The following is a 22,302-nucleotide window of genomic DNA, read 5'->3' on the forward strand; positions in this document are numbered from 1 at the left end:
TCACCACCAGGACCCTCTATAGACAGGGTCTCACCACCAGGGCCCTCTATAGACAGGGTCTCACCACCAGGGCCCCTTCTATAGACAGGGTCTCACCACCAGGGCCCCTTCTATAGACAGGGTCTCACCACCAGGGCCCTCTACAGACAGGGTCTCACCACCAGGGCCCCTTCGATAGACAGGGTCTCACCACCTGGACCCTCTACAGACAGGGCCTCACCACCAGGACCCTCTATAGACAGGGCCTCACCACCAGGGCCCCTTCGATAGACAGGGTCTCACCACCAGGACCCCTTCTATAGACAGGGCCTCACCACCAGGGCCCCTTCTATAGACAGGGTCTCACCACCAGGGCCCCTTCTATAGACAGGGTCTCACCATCAGGACCCTCTATAGACAGGGCCTCACCACCAGGGCCCCTTCTACAGACAGGGTCTCACCACCAGGGCCCCTTCGAAAGACAGGGCCTCACCACCAGGACTCCTTCTATAGACAGGGCCTCACCACCAGGGCCCCTTCTATAGACAGGGTCTCACCACCAGGGCCCCTTCTATAGACAGGGTCTCACCACCAGGGCCCCTTCTATAGACAGGGCCTCACCACCAGGGCCCCTTCTACAGACAGGGTCTCACCACCAGGGCCCCTTCTATAGACAGGGTCTCACCACCAGGACCCCTTCTATAGACAGGGTCTCACCACCAGGGCCCCTTCTATAGACAGGTTCTCACCACCAGGGCCCCTTCTATAGACAGGGCCTCACCACCAAGGCCCCTTCTATGGACAGGGCCTCACCACCAGGGCCCTCTATAGACAGGGTCTCACCACCAGGGCCCCTTCTATTGACAGGGCCTCACCACCAGGGCCCTCTATAGACAGGGTCTCACCACCAGGGCCCTCTATAGACAGGGTCTCACCACCAGGGCCCCTTCTATTGACAGGGTCTCACCACCAGGGCCCCTTCTATAGACAGGGCCTCACCACCAGGGCCCTCTATAGACAGGGCCTCACCACCAGGGCCCCTTCTATAGACAGGGTCTCACCACCAGGGCCCCTTCTATGGACAGGGTCTCACCACCAGGGCCCCTTCTATAGACAGGGTCTCACCACCAGGGCCCCTTCTATAGACAGGGTCTCACCACCAGGGCCCCTTCTACAGACAGGGCCTCACCACCAGGGCCCTCTATAGACAGGGTCTCACCACCAGGGCCCCTTCTATAGACAGGGCCTCACCACCAGGGCGCTCTATAGACAGGGTCTCACCACCAGGGCCCCATCTATAGACAGGGTCTCACCACCAGGGCCCTCTATAGACACGGCCTCACCACCAGGACCCTCTATAGACAGGGCCTCACCACCAGGGCCCTCAAGAGACAGGGCCTCACCACCAGGGCCCCTTCTACAGACAGGGTCTCAACACCAGGGCCCCTTCTATAGACAGGGTCTCACCACCAGGGCCACTTCTATAGACAGGGCCTCACCACCAGGGCCCCTTCTATAGACAGAGTATCACCACCAGGGCCCCTTCTATAGACAGGGTCTCACCACCAGGGCCCCTTCTATAGACAGGGTCTCACCACCAGGGCCCCTTCTACAGACAGGGTCTCACCACCAGGACCCCTCTATAGACAGGGTCTCACCACCAGGGCCCTCTACAGACAGGGTCTCACCACCAGGACCCCTTCTATAGACAGGGTCTCACCACCAGGACCCCTTCTATAGACAGGGCCTCACCACCAGGGCCCCTTCTACAGACAGGGCCTCACCACCAGGGCCCCTTCTATAGACAGGGTCTCACAACCAGGGCCCCTTCTATAGACAGGGTCTCACCACCAGGGCCCCTTCTACAGACAGGGCCTCACCACCAGGGCCCCTTCTATAGACAGGGTCTCACCACCAGGGCCCCTTCTATAGACAGGGCCTCACCACCAGGGCCCTCTATAGACAGGGTCTCACCACCAGGGCCCCTTCTATAGACAGGGCCTCACCACCAGGGCCCCTTCTATAGACAGGGCCTCACCACCAGGGCCCTCTATAGACAGGGTCTCACCACCAGGGCCCCTTCTATCGACAGGGTCTCACCACCAGGGCCCCTTCTATAGACAGGGTCTCACCACCAGGGCCCCTTCTATAGACAGGGTCTCACCACCAGGGCCCTCTATAGACAGGGCCTCACCACCAGGGCCCCTTCTATAGACAGGGCCTCACCACCAGGGCCCTCTATAGACAGGGTCTCACCACCAGGGCCCCTTCTATAGACAGGGTCTCAACACCAGGGCCCTCTATAGACAGGGTCTCACCACCAGGGCCCCTTCTATAGACAGGGTCTCACCACCAGGGCCCCTTCTATAGACAGGGTCTCACCACCAGGGCCCCTTCTATAGACAGGGCCTCACCACCAGGACCCTCTATAGACAGGCTCTCACCACCAGGGCCCTCTATAGACAGGGTCTCACCACCAGGGCCCCTTCTATAGACAGGGTCTCACCACCAGGGCCCCTTCTATAGACAGGGCCTCACCACCAGGGCCCTCTATAGACAGGGTCTCACCACCAGGGCCCCTTCTATAGACAGGGTCTCACCACCAGGACCCCTTCTATAGACAGGGCCTCACCACCAGGGCCCTCTATAGACAGGGTCTCACCACCAGGGCCCCTTCCATAGACAGTGTCTCACCACCAGGGCCCCTTCTATAGACAGGGTCTCACCACCAGGGCCCCTTCTATAGACAGGGCCTCACCACCAGGGCCCTCTATAGACAGGGTCTCACCACCAGGGCCCCTTCTATAGACAGGGTCTCACCACCAGGGCCCCTTCCATAGACAGGGCCTCACCACCAGGGCCCTCTATGGACAGGGTCTCACCACCAGGGCCCCTTCTATAGACAGGGTCTCACCACCAGGGCCCTTCTCTCGACAGGGCCTCACCACCAGGGCCCTCTATAGACAGGGTCTCACCACCAGGACCCCTTCTGCAGACAGGGCCTCACCACCAGGGCCCCTTCTATAGACAGGGTCTCACCACCAGGGCCCCTTCTATAGACAGGGTCTCACCACCAGGGCCCCTTCTATAGACAGGGTCTCACACCAGGGCCCTCTATAGACAGGGCCTCACCACCAGGGCCCTCTATAGACAGGGTCTCACCACCAGGTCCCCTTCTATAGACAGGGTCTCACCACCAGGGCCCCTTCTATAGACAGGGTCTCACCACCAGGGCCCCTTCTATAGACAGGGTCTCACCACCAGGGCCCTCTATAGACAGGGCCTCACCACCAGGGCCCTCTATAGACAGGGTCTCACCACCAGGGCCCCTTCTATAGACAGGGTCTCACCACCAGGGCCCCTTCTATAGACAGGGTCTCACCACCAGGGCCCCTTCTATAGACAGGGTCTCACCACCAGGGCCCTCTATAGACAGGGCCTCACCACCAGGGCCCTCTATAGACAGGGTCTCACCACCAGGGCCCCTTCTATAGACAGGGTCTCACCACCAGGGCCCCTTCTATAGACAGGGTCTCACCACCAGGGCCCCTTCTATAGACAGGGTCTCACCACCAGGGCCCCTTCTATAGACAGGGTCTCACCACCAGGGCCCTCTATAGACAGGGCCTCACCACCAGGGCCCTCTATAGACAGGGTCTCACCACCAGGGCCCCTTCTATAGACAGGGTCTCACCACCAGGGCCCCTTCTATAGACAGGGTCTCACCACCAGGGCCCCTTCTATAGACAGGGCCTCACCACCAGGACCCCTTCTATAGACAGGGTCTCACCACCAGGGCCCCTTCTATAGAAAGGGTCTCACCACCAGGACCCCTTCTATAGACAGGGTCTCACCACCAGGGCCCCTTCTATAGACAGGGCCTCACCACCAGGGCCCCTTCTACAGACAGGGTCTCACCACCAGGGCCCTCTATAGACAGGGTCTCACCACCAGGGCCCCTTCTATAGACAGGGTCTCACCACCAGGGCCCCTTCTATAGACAGGGTCACACCACCAGGCCCCTTCTATAGACAGGGCCTCACCACCAGGGCCCCTTCTACAGACAGGGTCTCACCACCAGGACCCCTTCTATAGACAGGGTCTCACCACCAGGGCCCCTTCTATAGACAGGGCCTCACCACCAGGACCCCTTCTATAGACAGGGTCTCACCACCAGGGCCCCTTCTATAGACAGGGCCTCACCACCAGGGCCCCTTCTACAGACAGGGTCTCACCACCAGGGCCCTCTATAGACAGGGTCTCACCACCAGGGCCCCTTCTATAGACAGGGTCTCACCACCAGGGCCCCTTCTATAGACAGGGTCACACCACCAGGCCCCTTCTATAGACAGGGCCTCACCACCTGGGCCCTCTATAGACAGGGTCTCACCACCAGGGCCCCTTCTATAGACAGGGTCTCACCACCAGGGCCCCTTCTATAGACAGGGTCACACCACCAGGGCCCTCTATAGACAGGGCCTCACCACCAGGGCCCTCTATAGACAGGGCCTCACCACCAGGGCCCCTTCTACAGACAGGGTCTCACCACCAGGACCCTCTATAGACAGGGCCTCACCACCAGGGCCCCTTCTATAGACAGGGCCTCACCACCAGGGCCCCTTCTGTAGACAGGGTCTCACCACCAGGGCCCCTTCTATAGACAGGGCCTCACCACCAGGGCCCCTTCTATAGACAGGGTCTCACCACCAGGACCCTCTATAGACAGGGTCTCACCACCAGGGACCCTTCTATAGACAGGGCCTCACCACCAGGGCCCCTTCTATAGACAGGGCCTCACCACCAGGGCCCCTTCTATAGACAGGGCCTCACCACCAGGGCCCCTTCTATAGACAGGGTCTCACCACCAGGGCCCCCTCTATAGACAGGGCCTCACCACCAGGGCCCCTTCTATAGACAGGGCCTCACCACCAGGGCCCCTTCTATAGACAGGGTCTCACCACCAGGGCCCCCTCTATAGACAGGGCCTCACCACCAGGGCCCCTTCTATAGACAGGGCCTCACCACCAGGGCCCCTTCTATACACAGGGTCTCACCACCAGGGCCCCTTCTATAGACAGGGTCTCACCACCAGGACCCTCTATAGACAGGGTCTCACCACCAGGGCCCCTTCTATAGACAGGGTCTCACCACCAGGACCCTCTATAGACAGGGTCTCACCACCAGGGCCCCTTCTGTAGACAGGGTCTCACCACCAGGGCCCCTTCTCTAGACAGGGTCTCACCACCAGGGCCCCTTCTATAGACAGGGCCTCACCACCAGGACCCCTTCTGTAGACAGGGTCTCACCACCAGGACCCTCTATAGACAGGGTCTCACCACCAGGGCCCTCTATAGACAGGGTCTCACCACCAGGACCCCTTCTATAGACAGGGCCTCACCACCAGGGCCCTCTATAGACAGAGTCTCACCACCAGGGCCGCTTCCATAGACAGGGTCTCACCACCAGGACCCTCTATAGACAGGGTCTCACCACCAGGGCCCCTTCTATAGACAGGGCCTCACCACCAGGGCCCCTTCTACAGACAGGGTCTCACCACCAGGGCCCTCTATAGACAGGGCCTCACCACCAGGACCCTCTATAGACAGGGTCTCACCACCAGGACCCCTTCTATAGACAGGGTCTCACCACCAGGGCCCCTTCTATAGACAGGGTCTCACCACCAGGGCCCCTTCTATAGACAGGGCCTCACCACCAGGACCCTCTATAGACAGGGTCTCACCACCAGGGCCCCTTCTATAGACAGGGCCTCACCACCTGGGCCCCTTCTACAGACAGGGTCTCACCACCAGGGCCCTCTATAGACAGGGCCTCACCACCAGGACCCTCTATAGACAGGGTCTCACCACCAGGACCCCTTCTATAGACAGGGTCTCACCACCAGGGCCCCTTCTATAGACAGGGTCTCACCACCAGGGCCCCTTCTATAGACAGGGTCTCACCACCAGGACCCCTTCTATAGACAGGGTCTTACCACCAGGACCCTCTATAGACAGGGTCTCACCACCAGGGCCCTCTATAGACAGGGTCTCACCACCAGGACCCCTTCTATAGACAGGGTCTCACCACCAGGGCCCCTTCTATAGACAGGGTCTCACCACCAGGGCCCCTTCTATAGACAGGGTATCACCACCAGGACCCCTTCTATAGACAGGGCCTCACCACCAGGGCCCCTTCTATAGACAGGGTCTCACCACCAGGGCCCTCTATAGACAGGGTCTCACCACCAGGGCCCCTTCTATAGACAGGGTCTCACCACCAGGGCCCCTTCTATAGACAGGGCCTCACCACCAGGACCCCTTCTATAGACAGGGTCTCACCACCAGGGCCCCTTCTATAGACAGGGCCTCACCACCAGGGCCCTTCTATAGACAGGGTCTCACCACCAGGGCCCTTCTATAGACAGGGCCTCACCACCAGGGCCCCTTCTATAGACAGGGTCTCACCACCAGGACCCTCTATAGACAAGGCCTCACCACCAGGGCCCCTTCTATAGACAGGGCCTCACCACCAGGGCCCCTTCTGTAGACAGGGTCTCACCACCAGGGCCCCTTCTATAGACAGGGCCTCACCACCAGGGCCCCTTCTATAGACAGGGTCTCACCACCAGGACCCTCTATAGACAGGGTCTCACCACCAGGGACCCTTCTATAGACAGGGCCTCACCACCAGGGCCCCTTCTATAGACAGGGCCTCACCACCAGGGCCCCTTCTATAGACAGGGCCTCACCACCAGGGCCCCTTCTATAGACAGGGTCTCACCACCAGGGCCCCCTCTATAGACAGGGCCTCACCACCAGGGCCCCTTCTATAGACAGGGTCTCACCACCAGGGCCCCCTCTATAGACAGGGCCTCACCACCAGGGCCCCTTCTATAGACAGGGTCTCACCACCAGGACCCTCTATAGACAGGGTCTCACCACCAGGGCCCTCTATAGACAGGGCCTCACCACCAGGGCCCCTTCTATAGACAGGGCCTCACCACCAGGGCCCCTTCTATACACAGGGTCTCACCACCAGGGCCCCTTCTATAGACAGGGTCTCACCACCAGGACCCCTTCTATAGACAGGGTCTCACCACCAGGGCCCCTTCTATAGACAGGGCCTCACCACCAGGGCCCCTTCTATAGACAGGGCCTCACCACCAGGGCCCCTTCTATAGACAGGGCCTCACCACCAGGGCCCCTTCTATCGACAGGGTCTCACCACCAGGGCCCGTTCTATAGACAGGGTCTCACCACCAGGACCCTCTATAGACAGGGTCTCACCACCAGGGCCCCTTCTATAGACAGGGTCTCACCACCAGGGCCCCTTCTATAGACAGGGTCTCACCACCAGGGCCCCTTCTATACACAGGGTCTCACCACCAGGGCCCCTTCTATAGACAGGGTCTCACCACCAGGGCCCCTTCTATAGACAGGGCCTCACCACCAGGGCCCCTTCTATAGACAGGGCCTCACCACCAGGGCCCCTTCTACAGACAGGGTCTCACCACCAGGGCCCCTTCTATAGACAGGGTCTCACCACCAGGACCCTCTCTCGACAGGGTCTCACCACCAGGGCCCCTTCTATAGACAGGGTCTCACCACCAGGGCCCCTTCTATAGACAGGGTCTCACCACCAGGACCCTCTATAGACAGGGTCTCACCACCAGGGCCCCTTCTATAGACAGGGCCTCACCACCAGGGCCCCTTCTATAGACAGGGCCTCACCACCAGGGCCCCTTCTATAGACAGGGCCTCACCACCAGGGCCCCTTCTATAGACAGGGTCTCACCACCAGGGCCCCCTCTATAGACAGGGCCTCACCACCAGGGCCCCTTCTATAGACAGGGTCTCACCACCAGGGCCCCCTCTATAGACAGGGCCTCACCACCAGGGCCCCTTCTATAGACAGGGTCTCACCACCAGGACCCTCTATAGACAGGGTCTCACCACCAGGGCCCTCTATAGACAGGGCCTCACCACCAGGGCCCCTTCTATAGACAGGGCCTCACCACCAGGGCCCCTTCTATACACAGGGTCTCACCACCAGGGCCCCTTCTATAGACAGGGTCTCACCACCAGGACCCCTTCTATAGACAGGGTCTCACCACCAGTGCCCTCTATAGACAGGGTCTCACCACCAGGGCCCTCGATAGACAGGGCCTCACCACCAGGGCCCCTTCTATAGACAGGGCCTCACCACCAGGGCCCTCGATAGACAGGGCCTCACCACCAGGGCCCCTTCTATAGACAGGGCCTCACCACCAGGGCCCCTTCTATAGACAGGGCCTCACCACCAGGGCCCCTTCTATCGACAGGGTCTCACCACCAGGGCCCGTTCTATAGACAGGGTCTCACCACCAGGACCCTCTATAGACAGGGTCTCACCACCAGGGCCCCTTCTATAGACAGGGTCTCACCACCAGGGCCCCTTCTATAGACAGGGTCTCACCACCAGGGCCCCTTCTATACACAGGGTCTCACCACCAGGGCCCCTTCTATAGACAGGGTCTCACCACCAGGGCCCCTTCTATAGACAGGGCCTCACCACCAGGGCCCCTTCTATAGACAGGGCCTCACCACCAGGGCCCCTTCTACAGACAGGGTCTCACCACCAGGGCCCCTTCTATAGACAGGGTCTCACCACCAGGACCCTCTCTCGACAGGGTCTCACCACCAGGGCCCCTTCTATAGACAGGGTCTCACCACCAGGGCCCCTTCTATAGACAGGGTCTCACCACCAGGGCCCCTTCTATAGACAGGGTCTCACCACCAGGACCCTCTATAGACAGGGTCTCACCACCAGGGCCCCTTCTATAGACAGGGTCTCACCACCAGGGCCCCTTCTCTAGACAGGGTCTCACCACCAGGGCCCTCTATAGACAGGGTCTCACCACCAGGACCCTCTATAGACAGGGTCTCACCACCAGGGCCCCTTCTATAGACAACGGGTTGTTTTATTGCGGAGGTGTGTTTGGAGCTGGAATACCCAACTGGTGATGGAAGCTGAACCCATTCCATCTGTGAAAGGTCAAGTGGATAAATCGAGGAATGGGGCTCCCGGGGAGCGGGCCCGGGCCTGAGGGGCCGAACGGCCTTCCTCTGTTGTGTGAAACGCAATGAGCTTTCCCTTGTCCCGCTCTTTGCCTATTTTGCTCCGGTGCGCTGCAATGTAATGCTCACCTTCTCACTGGTGTACGTGATGGCGTTCAACGAGGTCTCTGTGGGCTTGACGCCACATTTCCCAAATTGAGCCTCGATGTGCCCGTCGCCAGGGATCACTGGACTCTGCAGGGGACAAGAGACAAATCACCTGTTGGTGAGCTGACGGCGGCAAGACGTTACCAACGACACATTCGGCGTGGGCCCCTCCGGCACGGATCAGATCGTCCGCCCAGGGGTTACATCAACACGCACTTCCATTTCACTCAGATCACCTCTCAGGCATTCGAGAGGGATTGTCACTCGTCGGCAAACGGCTCTGCTTCACCATCACCGACACAAACAAAGCAGGGCAGGATCCAACCACCAGGGATCTCAGGACCCCTCGAGACAGGGTCTCACCCTCGGGACCCCTCGAGACATGGCCTCACCCTCGGGACCCCTCGAGAGAGGGTCACACACTCGGGACCCCTCGAGACAGGGTCTCACCCTCAGGACCCCTCGAGAGAGGGTCTCACACTCGGGACCCCTCGAGACAGGGTCTCACCCTCGGGACCCCTCGAGACAGGGTCTCACCCGCGGGACCCCTCGAGACAGGGTCTCACCCTCGGGACCCCTCTATAGACAGGGTCTCACCCTCGGGACCCCTCGAGACAGGGTCTCACCCTCAGGACCCCTCGAGAGAGGGTCTCACCCTCGGGACCCCTCGAGACAGGGTCTCACCCGCGGGACCCCTCGAGACAGGGTCTCACCCTCAGGACCCCTCTATAGACAGGGTCTCACCCTCGGGACCCCTCGAGAGAGGGTCTCACCCTCGGGACCCCTCGAGACAGGGTCTCACCCTCAGGACCCCTCGAGAGAGGGTCTCACACTCGGGACCCCTCGAGACAGGGTCTCACCCTCGGGACACCTCGAGAGAGGGTCTCACCCTCGGGACCCCTCGAGACAGGGTCTCACCCTCGGGACCCCTCGAGACAGGGCCTCACCCTCGGGACCCCTCGAGACAGGGTCTCACCCTCAGGACCCCTCGAGACAGGGTCTCACACTCGGGACCCCTCGAGACAGGGTCTCACCCTCGGGACCCCTCGAGACAGGGTCTCACCATCGGGACCCCTCGAGACAGGGTCTCACCCTCGGGACCCCTCGAGACAGGGTCTCACCCTCGGGACCCCTCGAGACAGGGTCTCACCCTCGGGACCCCTCGAGACAGAGTCTCACCCTTGGGACACCTCGAGACAGGGTCTCACCCTCAGGACCCCTCTATAGACAGGGTCTCACCCTCGGGACCCCTCGAGACAGGGTCTCACCCTCGGGACCCCTCGAGACAGGGCCTCACCCTCGGGACACCTCGAGACAGGGTCTCACCCTCGGGACCCCTCGAGACAGGGTCTCACCCTCGGGACCCCTCGAGACAGGGTCTCACCCTCGGGACCCCTCGAGACAGGGTCTCACCCTCGGGACACCTCGAGACAGGGTCTCACCCTCAGGACCCCTCGAGACAGGGTCTCACCCTCGGGACCCCTCGAGACAGGGTCTCACCCTCGGGACCCCTCGAGACAGGGTCTCACCCTCCGGACCCCTCGAGACAGGGCCTCACCCTCGGGACCCCTCGAGACAGGGCCTCACCCTCGGGACCCCTCGAGACAGGGCCTCACCCTCGGGACCCCTCGAGACAGGGTCTCACCCTCGGGACCCCTCGAGACAGGGTCTCACCCTCGGGACACCTCGAGACAGGGTCTCACCATCGGGACCCCTCGAGACAGGGTCTCACCCTCAGGACCCCTCGATAGACAGGGTCTCACCCTCGGGACCCCTCGAGACAGGGCCTCACCCTCGGGACCCCTCGAGACAGGGTCTCACCCTCAGGACCCCTCGAGACAGGGTCTCACCCTCGGGACCCCTCGAGACAGGGTCTCACCCTCAGGACCCCTCGAGACAGGGTCTCACCCTCGGGACACCTCGAGACAGGGTCTCACCCTCAGGACCCCTCTATAGACAGGGTCTCACCCTCGGGACCCCTCGAGACAGGGTCTCACCCTCGGGACCCCTCAAGACAGGGTCTCACCCTCCGGACCCCTCGAGACAGGGCCTCACCCTCGGGACCCCTCGAGACAGGGCCTCACCCTCGGGACCCCTCGAGACAGGGCCTCACCCTCGGGACCCCTCGAGACAGGGCCTCACCCTCGGGACCCCTCGAGACAGGGCCTCACCCTCGGGACCCCTCGAGACAGGGTCTCACCCTCGGGACCCCTCGAGACAGGGTCTCACCCTCGGGACACCTCGAGACGGGGTCTCACCCTCGGGACCCCTCGAGACAGGGTCTCACCCTCGGGACCCCTCGAGACAGGGTCTCACCCTCCGGACCCCTCGAGACAGGGCCTCACCCTCAGGACCCCTCTATAGACAGGGCCTCACCCTCAGGACACCTCGAGACAGGGTCTCACCCTCGGGACACCTCGAGACAGGGTCTCACCCTCGGGACACCTCGAGACAGGGTCTCACCCTCGGGACACCTCGAGACAGGGCCTCACCCTCAGGACCCCTCTATAGACAGGGCCTCACCCTCGGGACCCCTCGAGACAGGGCCTCACCCTCGGGACCCCTCTATAGACAGGGCCTCACCCTCGGGACCCCTTGAGACAGGGCCTCACCCTCGGGACCCCTCGAGACAGGGCCTCACCCTCAGGACCCCTCTATAGACGGGGCCTCACCCTCAGGACCCCTCTATAGACAGGGCCTCACCTTCAGGACCCCTCTATAGACAGGGCCTCACCCTCAGGACCCCTCTATAGACAGGGCCTCACCCTCAGGACCCCTCTATAGACAGGGCCTCACCCTCAGGAACCCTCTATAGACAGGGCCTCACCCGCAGGACCCCTCTATAGACAGGGTCTCACCCTCAGGACCCCTCTATAGACAGGGCCTCACCCTCAGGACCCCTCCATGGACAGGGCCTCACCCTCAGGACCCCTCTATAGACAGGGCCTCACCCTCAGGACCCCTCTATAGACAGGGCCTCACCCTCAGGACCCCTCTATAGACAGGGACTCACCCTCGGGACCCCTCGAGACAGGGCCTCACCCTCAGGACCCCTTGAGACAGGGCCTCACCCTCAGGACCCCTCTATAGACAGGGCCTCACCCTCGGGACCCCTCGAGACAGGGCCTCACCCTCGGGACCCCTCGAGACAGGGCCTCACCCTCGGGACCCCTCTATAGACAGGGCCTCACCCTCAGGACCCCTCTATAGACAGGGCCACACCCTCGGGACCCCTCGAGACAGGGCCTCAACCTCAGGACACCTCGAGACAGGGCCTCACCCTCAGGACCCCTCTATAGACAGGGCCTCACCCTCAGGACCCCTCTACAGACAGGGCCTCAACCTCGGGACCCCTCGAGACAGGGTCTCACCCTCAGGACCCCTCTATAGACAGGGCCTCACCCTCGGGACCCCTCGAGACAGGGTCTCACCCTCAGGACGCCTCTATAGACAGGGCCTCACCCTCAGGACACCTCGAGACAGGGCCTCACCCTCAGGACCCCTCCAGACAGGGCCTCACCCTCAGGACACCTCGAGACAGGGCCTCACCCTCGGGACACCTCGAGACAGGGCCTCACCCTCGGGACCCCTCTATAGACAGGGTCTCACCCTCGGGACCGCTCTACAGACAGGGTCTCACCCTCGGGACCCCTCTAGACAGGGTCTCACCCTCAGGACCCCTCTATAGACAGGGTCTCACCCTCAGGACCCCTCGAGACAGGGCCTCACCCTCAGGACCCCTCTATAGACAGGGCCTCACCCTCAGGACCCCTCTATAGACAGGGCCTCACCCTCAGGACCCCCTCTATAGACAGGGCCTCACCCTCGGGACCCCTCGAGACAGGGCCTCACCCTCAGGACCCCTCTATAGACAGGGCCTCACCCTCAGGACCCCTCTATAGACAGGGCCTCACCTTCAGGACCCCTCTATAGACAGGGCCTCACCCTCGGGACCCCTCTATAGACAGGGCCTCACCCTCAGGACCCCTCTATAGACAGGGCCTCACCCTCGGGACCCCTCGAGACAGGGCCTCACCCTCAGGACCCCTCTATAGACAGGGCCTCACCCTCAGGACCCCTCGAGACAGGGCCTCACCCTCAGGACCCCTCTATAGACAGGGCCTCACCCTCAGGACCCCTCTATAGACAGGGCCTCACCCTCAGGACCCCTCTATAGACAGGGCCTCACCCTCAGGACCCCTCTATAGACAGGACCTCACCCTCAGGACCCCTCGAGACAGGGCCTCACCCTCAGGACCCCTCGAAACAGGGCCTCACCCTCAGGACCCCTCTATAGACAGTGCCTCACCCTCGGGACCCCTCTATAGACAGGGCCTCACCCTCAGGACCCCTCGAGACAGGGCCTCACCCTCGGGACCCCTCGAGACAGGGCCTCACCCTCAGGACCCCTCTATAGACAGGGCCTCACCCTCAGGACCCCTCTATAGACAGGGCCTCACCCTCGGGACCCCTCTATAGACAGGGCCTCACCCTCAGGACCCCTCTATAGACAGGGCCACACCCTCGGGACCCCTCGAGACAGGGCCTCACCCTCAGGACATCTCGAGACAGGGCCTCACCCTCAGGACCCCTCTATAGACAGGGCCTCACCCTCAGGACCCCTCTACAGACAGGGCCTCAACCTCGGGACCCCTCGAGGCAGGGTCTCACCCTCAGGACGCCTCTATAGACAGGGCCTCACCCTCGGGACCCCTCGAGACAGGGTCTCACCCTCAGGACGCCTCTATAGACAGGGCCTCACCCTCAGGACACCTCGAGACAGGGCCTCACCCTCAGGACCCCTCGAGACAGGGCCTCACCCTCAGGACACCTCGAGACAGGGCCTCACCCTCGGGACACCTCGAGACAGGGCCTCACCCTCGGGACCCCTCTATAGACAGGGTCTCACCCTCGGGACCGCTCTACAGACAGGGTCTCACCCTCGGGACCCCTCTAGACAGGGTCTCACCCTCAGGACCCCTCTATAGACAGGGTCTCACCCTCAGGACCCCTCGAGACAGGGCCTCACCCTCAGGACCCCTCTATAGACAGGGCCTCACCCTCAGGACCCCTCTATAGACAGGGCCTCACCCTCAGGACCCCTCTATTGACAGGGCCTCACCCTCGGGACCCCTCTATAGACAGGGCCTCACCCTCAGGACCCCTCTATAGACAGGGCCTCACCCTCGGGACCCCTCGAGACAGGGCCTCACCCTCAGGACCCCTCTATAGACAGGGCCTCACCCTCAGGACCCCTCGAGACAGGGCCTCACCCTCAGGACCCCTCTATAGACAGGGCCTCACCCTCAGGACCCCTCTATAGACAGGGCCTCACCCTCAGGACCCCTCTATAGACAGGGCCTCACCCTCAGGACCCCTCTATAGACAGGGCCTCACCCTCAGGACCCCTCTATGGACAGGACCTCACCCTCAGGACCCCTCGAGACAGGGCCTCACCCTCAGGACCCCTCTATAGACAGGGCCTCACCCTCAGGACCCCTCGAAACAGGGCCTCACCCTCAGGACCCCTCTATAGACAGTGCCTCACCCTCGGGACCCCTCTATAGACAGGGCCTCACCCTCAGGACCGCTCTATAGACAGGGCCTCACCCTCAGGACCCCTCGAGACAGGGCCTCACCCTCAGGACCCCTCTATAGACAGGGCCTCACCCTCAGGAGCCCTCTATAGACAGGGCCTCACCCTCAGGACCCCTCGAGACAGGGCCTCACCCTCAGGACCCCTCGAGACAGGGCCTCACCCTCAGGACCCCTCTATAGACAGGGCCTCACCCTCAGGACCCCTCTATAGACAGGGCCTCACCCTCAGGACCCCTCTATAGACAGGGCCTCACCCTCAGGACCCCTCTATAGACAGGACCTCACCCTCAGGACCCCTCGAGACAGGGCCTCACCCTCAGGACCCCTCTATAGACAGGGCCTCACCCTCAGGACCCCTCTATAGACAGGGCCTCACCCTCAGGACCCCTCTATAGACAGGGCCTCACCCTCAGGACCCCTCTATAGACAGGGCCTCACCCTCAGGACCCCTCTATAGACGGGGCCTCACCCTTAGGACCCATCGAGACAGGGCCTCACCCTCAGGACCCCTCTATAGACACGGCCTCAACCTCAGGACCCCTCGAAACAGGGCCTCACCCTCAGGACCCCTCTATAGACAGTGCCTCACCCTCGGGACCCCTCTATAGACAGGGCCTCACCCTCAGGACCCCTCGAGACAGGGCCTCACCCTCGGGACCCCTCGAGACAGGGCCTCACCCTCAGGACCCCTCGAAACAGGGCCTCACCCTCAGGACCCCTCTATAGACAGTGCCTCACCCTCGGGACCCCTCTATAGACAGGGCCTCACCCTCAGGACCCCTCTATAGACAGGGCCTCACCCTCAGGACCCCTCGAGACAGGGCATCACCCTCAGGACCCCTCTATAGACAGGGCCTCACCCTCAGGAGCCCTCTATAGACAGGGCCTCACCCTCAGGACCCCTCGAGACAGGGCCTCACCCTCAGGACCCCTCGAGACAGGGCCTCACCCTCAGGACCCCTCTATAGACAGGGCCTCACCCTCAGGACCCCTCTATAGACAGGGCCTCACCCTCAGGACCCCTCTATAGACAGGGCCTCACCCTCAGGACCCCTCTATAGACAGGACCTCACCCTCAGGACCCCTCGAGACAGGGCCTCACCCTCAGGACCCCTCTATAGACAGGGCCTCACCCTCAGGACCCCTCTATAGACAGGGCCTCACCCTCAGGACCCCTCTATAGACAGGGCCTCACCCTCAGGACCCCTCTATAGACAGGGCCTCACCCTCAGGACCCCTCTATAGACGGGGCCTCACCCTTAGGACCCATCGAGACAGGGCCTCACCCTCAGGACCCCTCTATAGACAGGGCCTCAACCTCAGGACCCCTCGAAACAGGGCCTCACCCTCAGGACCCCTCTATAGACAGTGCCTCACCCTCGGGACCCCTCTATAGACAGGGCCTCACCCTCAGGACCCCTCGAGACAGGGCCTCACCCTCGGGACCCCTCGAGACAGGGCCTCACCCTCAGGACCCCTCTATAGACAGGGCCTCACCCTCAGGACCCCTCTATAGACAGGGCCTCACCCTCGGGACCCCTCTATAGACAGGGCCTCACCCTCAGGACCCCTCTATAGACAGGGCCACACCCTCGGGACCCCTCGAGACAGGGCCTCACCGTCAGGACACCTCGAGACAGGGCCTCACCCTCAGGACCCCTCTATAGACAGGGCCTCACCCTCAGGACCCCTCTACAGACAGGGCCTCACCCTCGGGACCCCTCGAGACAGGGCCTCACCGTCAGGACACCTCGAGACAGGGCCTCACCCTCAGGACCCCTCTATAGACAGGGCCTCACCCTCGGGACCCCTCTATAGACAGGGCCTCACCACCAGGACCCCTTCTATAGACAGGGCCTCACCACCAGGGCCCCTTCTATAGACAGGGCCTCACCACCAGGGCCCCTTCTATAGACAGGGCCTCACCCTCGGGACCCCTCGAGACAGGGTCTCACCCTCAGGACGCCTCTATAGACAGGGCCTCACCCTCAGGACACCTCGAGACAGGGCCTCACCCTCAGGACCCCTCTAGACAGGGCCTCACCCTCAGGACACCTCGAGACAGGGCCTCACCCTCGGGACACCTCGAGACAGGGCCTCACCCTCGGGACCCCTCTATAGACAGGGTCTCACCCTCGGGACCGCTCTACACACAGGGTCTCACCCTCGGGACCCCTCTAGACAGGGTCTCACCCTCAGGACCCCTCTATAGACAGGGTCTCACCCTCAGGACCCCTCGAGACAGGGCCTCACCCTCAGGACCCCTCTATAGACAGGGCCTCACCCTCAGGACCCCTCTATAGACAGGGCCTCACCCTCAGGACCCCCTCTATAGACAGGGCCTCACCCTCGGGACCCCTCGAGACAGGGCCTCACCCTCAGGACCCCTCTATAGACAGGGCCTCACCCTCAGGACCCCTCTATAGACAGGGCCTCACCCTCAGGACCCCTCTATAGACAGGGCCTCACCCTCGGGACCCCTCTATAGACAGGGCCTCATCCTCAGGACCCCTCTATAGACAGGGCCTCACCCTCGGGACCCCTCGAGACAGGGCCTCACCCTCAGGACCCCTCTATAGACAGGGCCTCACCCTCAGGACCCCTCTATAGACAGGGCCTCACCCTCAGGAACCCTCTATAGACAGGGCCTCACCCTCAGGACCCCTCTATAGACAGGGCCTCACCCTCAGGACCCCTCTATAGACAGGGCCTCACCCTCAGGACCCCTCTATAGACAGGGCCTCACCCTCAGGACCCCTCTATAGACAGGACCTCACCCTCAGGACCCCTCGAGACAGGGCCTCACCCTCAGGACCCCTCTATAGACAGGGCCTCACCCTCAGGACCCCTCGAAACAGGGCCTCACCCTCAGGACCCCTCTATAGACAGTGCCTCACCCTCGGGACCCCTCTATAGACAGGGCCTCACCCTCAGGACCCCTCTATAGACAGGGCCTCACCCTCAGGACCCCTCGAGACAGGGCCTCACCCTCAGGACCCCTCTATAGACAGGGCCTCACCCTCAGGAGCCCTCTATAGACAGGGCCTCACCCTCAGGACCCCTCGAGACAGGGCCTCACCCTCGGGACCCCTCTATAGACAGGGCCTCACCCTCAGGACCCCTCTATAGACAGGGCCTCAACCTCAGGACCCCTCTATAGACAGGGCCTCACCCTCAGGACCCCTCGAGACAGGGCCTCACCCTCGGGACCCCTCTATAGACAGGGCCTCACCCTCGGGACCCCTCGAGACAGGGCCTCACCCTCAGGACCCCTCGAGACAGGGCCTCACCCTCGGGACCCCTGTATAGACAGGGCCCATCCCCCGGGACCCCTCTATAGACAGGTCCTCACCCTCAGGACCCCTCTATAGACAGGGCCTCACCCTCAGGACCCCTCTATAGACAGGGCCACACCCTCAGGACCCCTCTATAGACAGGGCCTCACCCTCAGGACCCCTCTATAGACAGGGCCTCACCCTCAGGACCCCTCGATAGACAGGGCCTCACCTTCAGGACCCCTCTATAGACAGGGCCTCACCCTGAGGACCCCTCTATAGACAGGGCCTCACCCTCAGGACCCCTCTATAGACAGGGCCTCACCCTCAGGAGCCCTCTATAGACAGGGCCTCACCCTCGGGACCCCTCGAGACTGGGCCTCACCCTCAGGACCCCTCTATAGACAGGGCCTCACCCTCAGGACCCCTCTATAGACAGGGCCTCACCCTCAGGACCCCTCGAGACAGGGCCTCACCCTCAGGACCCCTCGAGACAGGGCCTCACCCTCGGGACCCCTCGAGACTGGGCCTCACCCTCGGGACCCCTCTATAGACAGGGCCTCACCCTCGGGACCCCTCGAGACAGGGCCTCACCCTCAGGACCCCTCGAGACAGGGCCTCACCCTCAGGACCCCTCTATAGACAGGGCCCATCCCTCAGGACCCCTCTATAGACAGGGCCCATCCCTCAGGACCCCTCTATCGACAGGGCCCATCCCTCAGGACCCCTCTATAGACAGGGCACATCCCTCAGGACCCCTCTATAGACAGGGCCTCACCCTCGGGACCCCTCTATAGACAGGGCCTCACCCTCGGGACCCCTCGAGACAGGGCCTCACCCTCAGGACCCCTCTATAGACAGGGCCTCACCCTCAGGACCCCTCTATAGACAGGGCCTCACCCTCAGGACCCCTCTATAGACAGGGCCTCACCCTCGGGACCCCTCTATAGACAGGGCCTCACCCTCAGGACCCCTCTATAGACAGGGCCTCACCCTCAGGGCCCCTCTATAGACAGGGCCTCACCCTCGGGACCCCTCGAGACAGGGCCTCACCCTCGTGACCCCTCTATAGACAGGGCCTCACCCTCAGGACCCCTCTATAGACAGGGCCACACCCTCGGGACCCCTCTATAGACAGGGCCTCACCCTCAGGACCCCTCTATAGACAGGGCCACACCCTCAGGACCCCTCTATAGACAGGGCCTCACCCTCGGGACCCCTCTATAGAGAGGGCCTCACCCTCAGGACCCCTCGAGACAGGGCCTCACCCTCAGGACCCCTCTATAGACAGGGCCTCACCCTCAGGACCCCTCTATAGACAGGGCCTCACCCTCAGGACCCCTCTATAGACAGGGCCTCACCCTCAGGACCCCTCTATAGACAGGGCCTCACCCTCGGGACCCCTCTATAGACAGGGCCTCACCCTCAGGACCCCTCTATAGACAGGGCCTCACCCTCAGGACCCCTCGAGACAGGGCCTCACCCTCAGGACCCCTCTATAGACAGGGCCTCACCCTCAGGACCCCTCTATAGACAGGGCCTCACCCTCAGGACCCTTCGATAGACAGGGCCTCACCCTCAGGACCCCTCTATAGACAGGGCCTCACCCTCAGGACCCCTCGAGACATGGTCTCACCCTCAGGACCCCTCTATAGACAGGGCCTCACCCTCAGGACCCCTCTATAGACAGGGCCTCACCCTCAGGACCCCTCTTTAGACAGGGCCTCACCCTCAGGACCCCTCTATAGACAGGGCTTCACCCTCGGGACCCCTCGAGACAGGGCCTCACCCTCGGGACCCCTCTGTAGACAGGGCCTCACCCTCGGGACCCCTCGAGACTGGGCCTCACCCTCAGGACCCCTCTATAGACAGGGCCTCACCCTCAGGACCCCTCTATAGACAGGGCCTCACCCTCAGGACCCCTCTATAGACAGGGCCTCACCCTCAGGACCCCTCTATCGACAGGGCCCATCCCTCAGGACCCCTCTATAGACAGGGCCCATCCCTCAGGACCCCTCTATAGACAGGGCCTCACCCTCGGGACCCCTCTATAGACAGGGCCTCACCCTCGGGACCCCTCGAGACAGGGCCTCACCCTCAGGACCCCTCTATAGACAGGGCCTCACCCTCAGGACCCCTCTATAGACAGGGCCTCACCCTCAGAACCCCTCTATAGACAGGGCCTCACCCTCGGGACCCCTCTATCGACAGGGCCTCACCCTCAGGACCCCTCTATAGACAGGGCCTCACCCTCAGGGCCCCTCTATAGACAGGGCCTCACCCTCGGGACCCCTCGAGACAGGGCCTCACCCTCGGGACCCCTCTATAGACAGGGCCTCACCCTCAGGACCCCTCTATAGACAGGGCCACATCCTCAGGACCCCTCTATAGACAGGGCCTCACCCTCGGGACCCCTCGAGACAGGGCCTCACCCTCAGGACCCCTCTATAGACAGGGCCACATCCTCAGGACCCCTCTATAGACAGGGCCTCACCTTCAGGACCCCTTGAGACAGGGCCTCACCCTCAGGACCCCTCTATAGACAGGGCCACACCCTCAGGACCCCTCGAGACAGGGCCTCACCCTCAGGACCCCTCTATAGACAGGGCCTCACCCTCAGGACCCCTCTATAGACAGGGCCTCACCCTCGGGACCCCTCTATAGACAGGGCCTCACCCTCGGGACCCCTCTATAGACAGGGCCTCACCCTCGGGACCCCTCTATAGACAGCTCCACCAGCGCTGTTGACCATGCAGTGCAGACAGTAACTCCCTCTCAGCGGTCTCCAACACCTCACTCCTGCCAGCGATCTGCGTCCAGCCCCCTGAACCTGATGAAAGTGTGAATAAACAGGCACGAGTTCTTACTTTGACCAGCACAAAGATGCAGACTGAGTGGAATCGGTACTGTCTGGAATCAAAGGTGGTGACAAACGATCCGCCTTCCACGGAGCATCGCCCTGGACATGGGAGGTTCGTGCAGTCCCACTGGCCCATCGAGCACACACTGCACAAACAACAGACACAGTCAATGTACAGGGTTCACACACGAGACAGCAGGAGGTACCGTCAATATGGTCTTCTTCCAGGAATGGTTCTGCACTCCCCTCTGGCGGTCCTCCCCGTTGCCCGTCGTAAAACCTCAGCGGAAAACCTCTCCGGGCTTTTTTTTTGCCAATCGGCCGGCGAAGTTACGGCAGTCGATCGGCAGAGGCCGCAAGGAGATTCCTGACGTTTGTCCGGAGAAAAAAAAAAACACATTGGGGTTTGGATTTCCTCGGAGCTTCTCCCGCTCCGCCACTCTGACTTTTGCAGATCTGTCAGTGAAAACCCCATTTCTGTCCCTGGATGGGATTTCTCACAAACTTTGGGCAGAGCAGGACGTGCTGCAAGGAAGCTCGCCCCAGATATCAGAAAATCGGAGACCTTGTACTGCCCTGCGTTCGAGCAGTCGATCTCTGGTCACCTTATGTGGCGTGCTTCGATATCCAATTGGGCGGAAACAATTGAACAGTGTGCTACAAACATATGAAAAAGCAACAGACGGGAAAAGACATACTGGTCCTTCCAGCCTGTGCCAGACAGTTGTGATGTCTTGTACATTATAATGCGACACTCCCCACTCCAAACAGAGGCATGCGATCTCATGGGAGAGGCAAAAAAAGAAACAGATACAACCAAGGCCATTTTGGGGAATAAAATCTGGAAAATTCCTCTCCGATCCCCTTAGGCGATCAAAACTAGGAGATCGCTGTGGCCCTGCTCGGTGTGTGGATGAAGCATTCTCTGTGTGTGCAGTGGCTGCAAGGAAAGTTTTCTGTGTTGTTTCGTTACAATAACAGCAGCTGCGAAGGAAGATTGTTTAATGTGGTCAGAGCCTTCACTATAATAAGATTGAAATGTAACAGTAGCACTTCCAGCTCAACTGAATAAGTAATTCAGGCAATTGGGACTAGCTTAGTGGTATAAACTGGGCGACATGGACATGTTGGGCCGAAGGGCCTGTTTCCATGTTGTAAACTTCTATGATTCTAAATGTCACGTAAGACTTTAAACTGGTAAGATGGGGGGAAGGATCTGGCGAAAATAACTTAGTCGTGAAGATAAAAATAAATAGGAGATGAGTGTGTTTGTCAGACCAAGGTAAGGAATAAGGCTGATATAAACAGTCAGGGAATGGGTGGAGTTACAGAACATCAGTATAAGATGACTGTTAAAAATAAAGTGAGTGGAACTATTAATAAAAAC

At 61.5% G+C, this 22,302-nt stretch overlaps 1 protein-coding gene across 1 annotated transcript in view; it reads right to left on the reverse strand.

The window, feature by feature from the left end:
- The window catches only part of LOC137328116 (mucin-6-like), a 553,886-nt gene that overhangs the window by 509,361 nt on the left and 22,223 nt on the right, over window positions 1–22,302 (reverse strand). The window contains exons 7-8 of the mRNA XM_067994296.1: window positions 20,923–21,061; window positions 9,165–9,269 (exon numbers count right to left, since the gene is read on the reverse strand). Of these exons, the coding sequence (XP_067850397.1) occupies window positions 9,165–9,269; window positions 20,923–21,061 (244 nt within the window). The remainder of the gene's footprint in view (window positions 1–9,164; window positions 9,270–20,922; window positions 21,062–22,302) is intronic.

Source organism: Heptranchias perlo, chromosome 12 (genome assembly GCF_035084215.1).
Source record: "Heptranchias perlo isolate sHepPer1 chromosome 12, sHepPer1.hap1, whole genome shotgun sequence".
Classification (NCBI taxonomy): Eukaryota; Metazoa; Chordata; class Chondrichthyes; order Hexanchiformes; family Hexanchidae; genus Heptranchias; species Heptranchias perlo.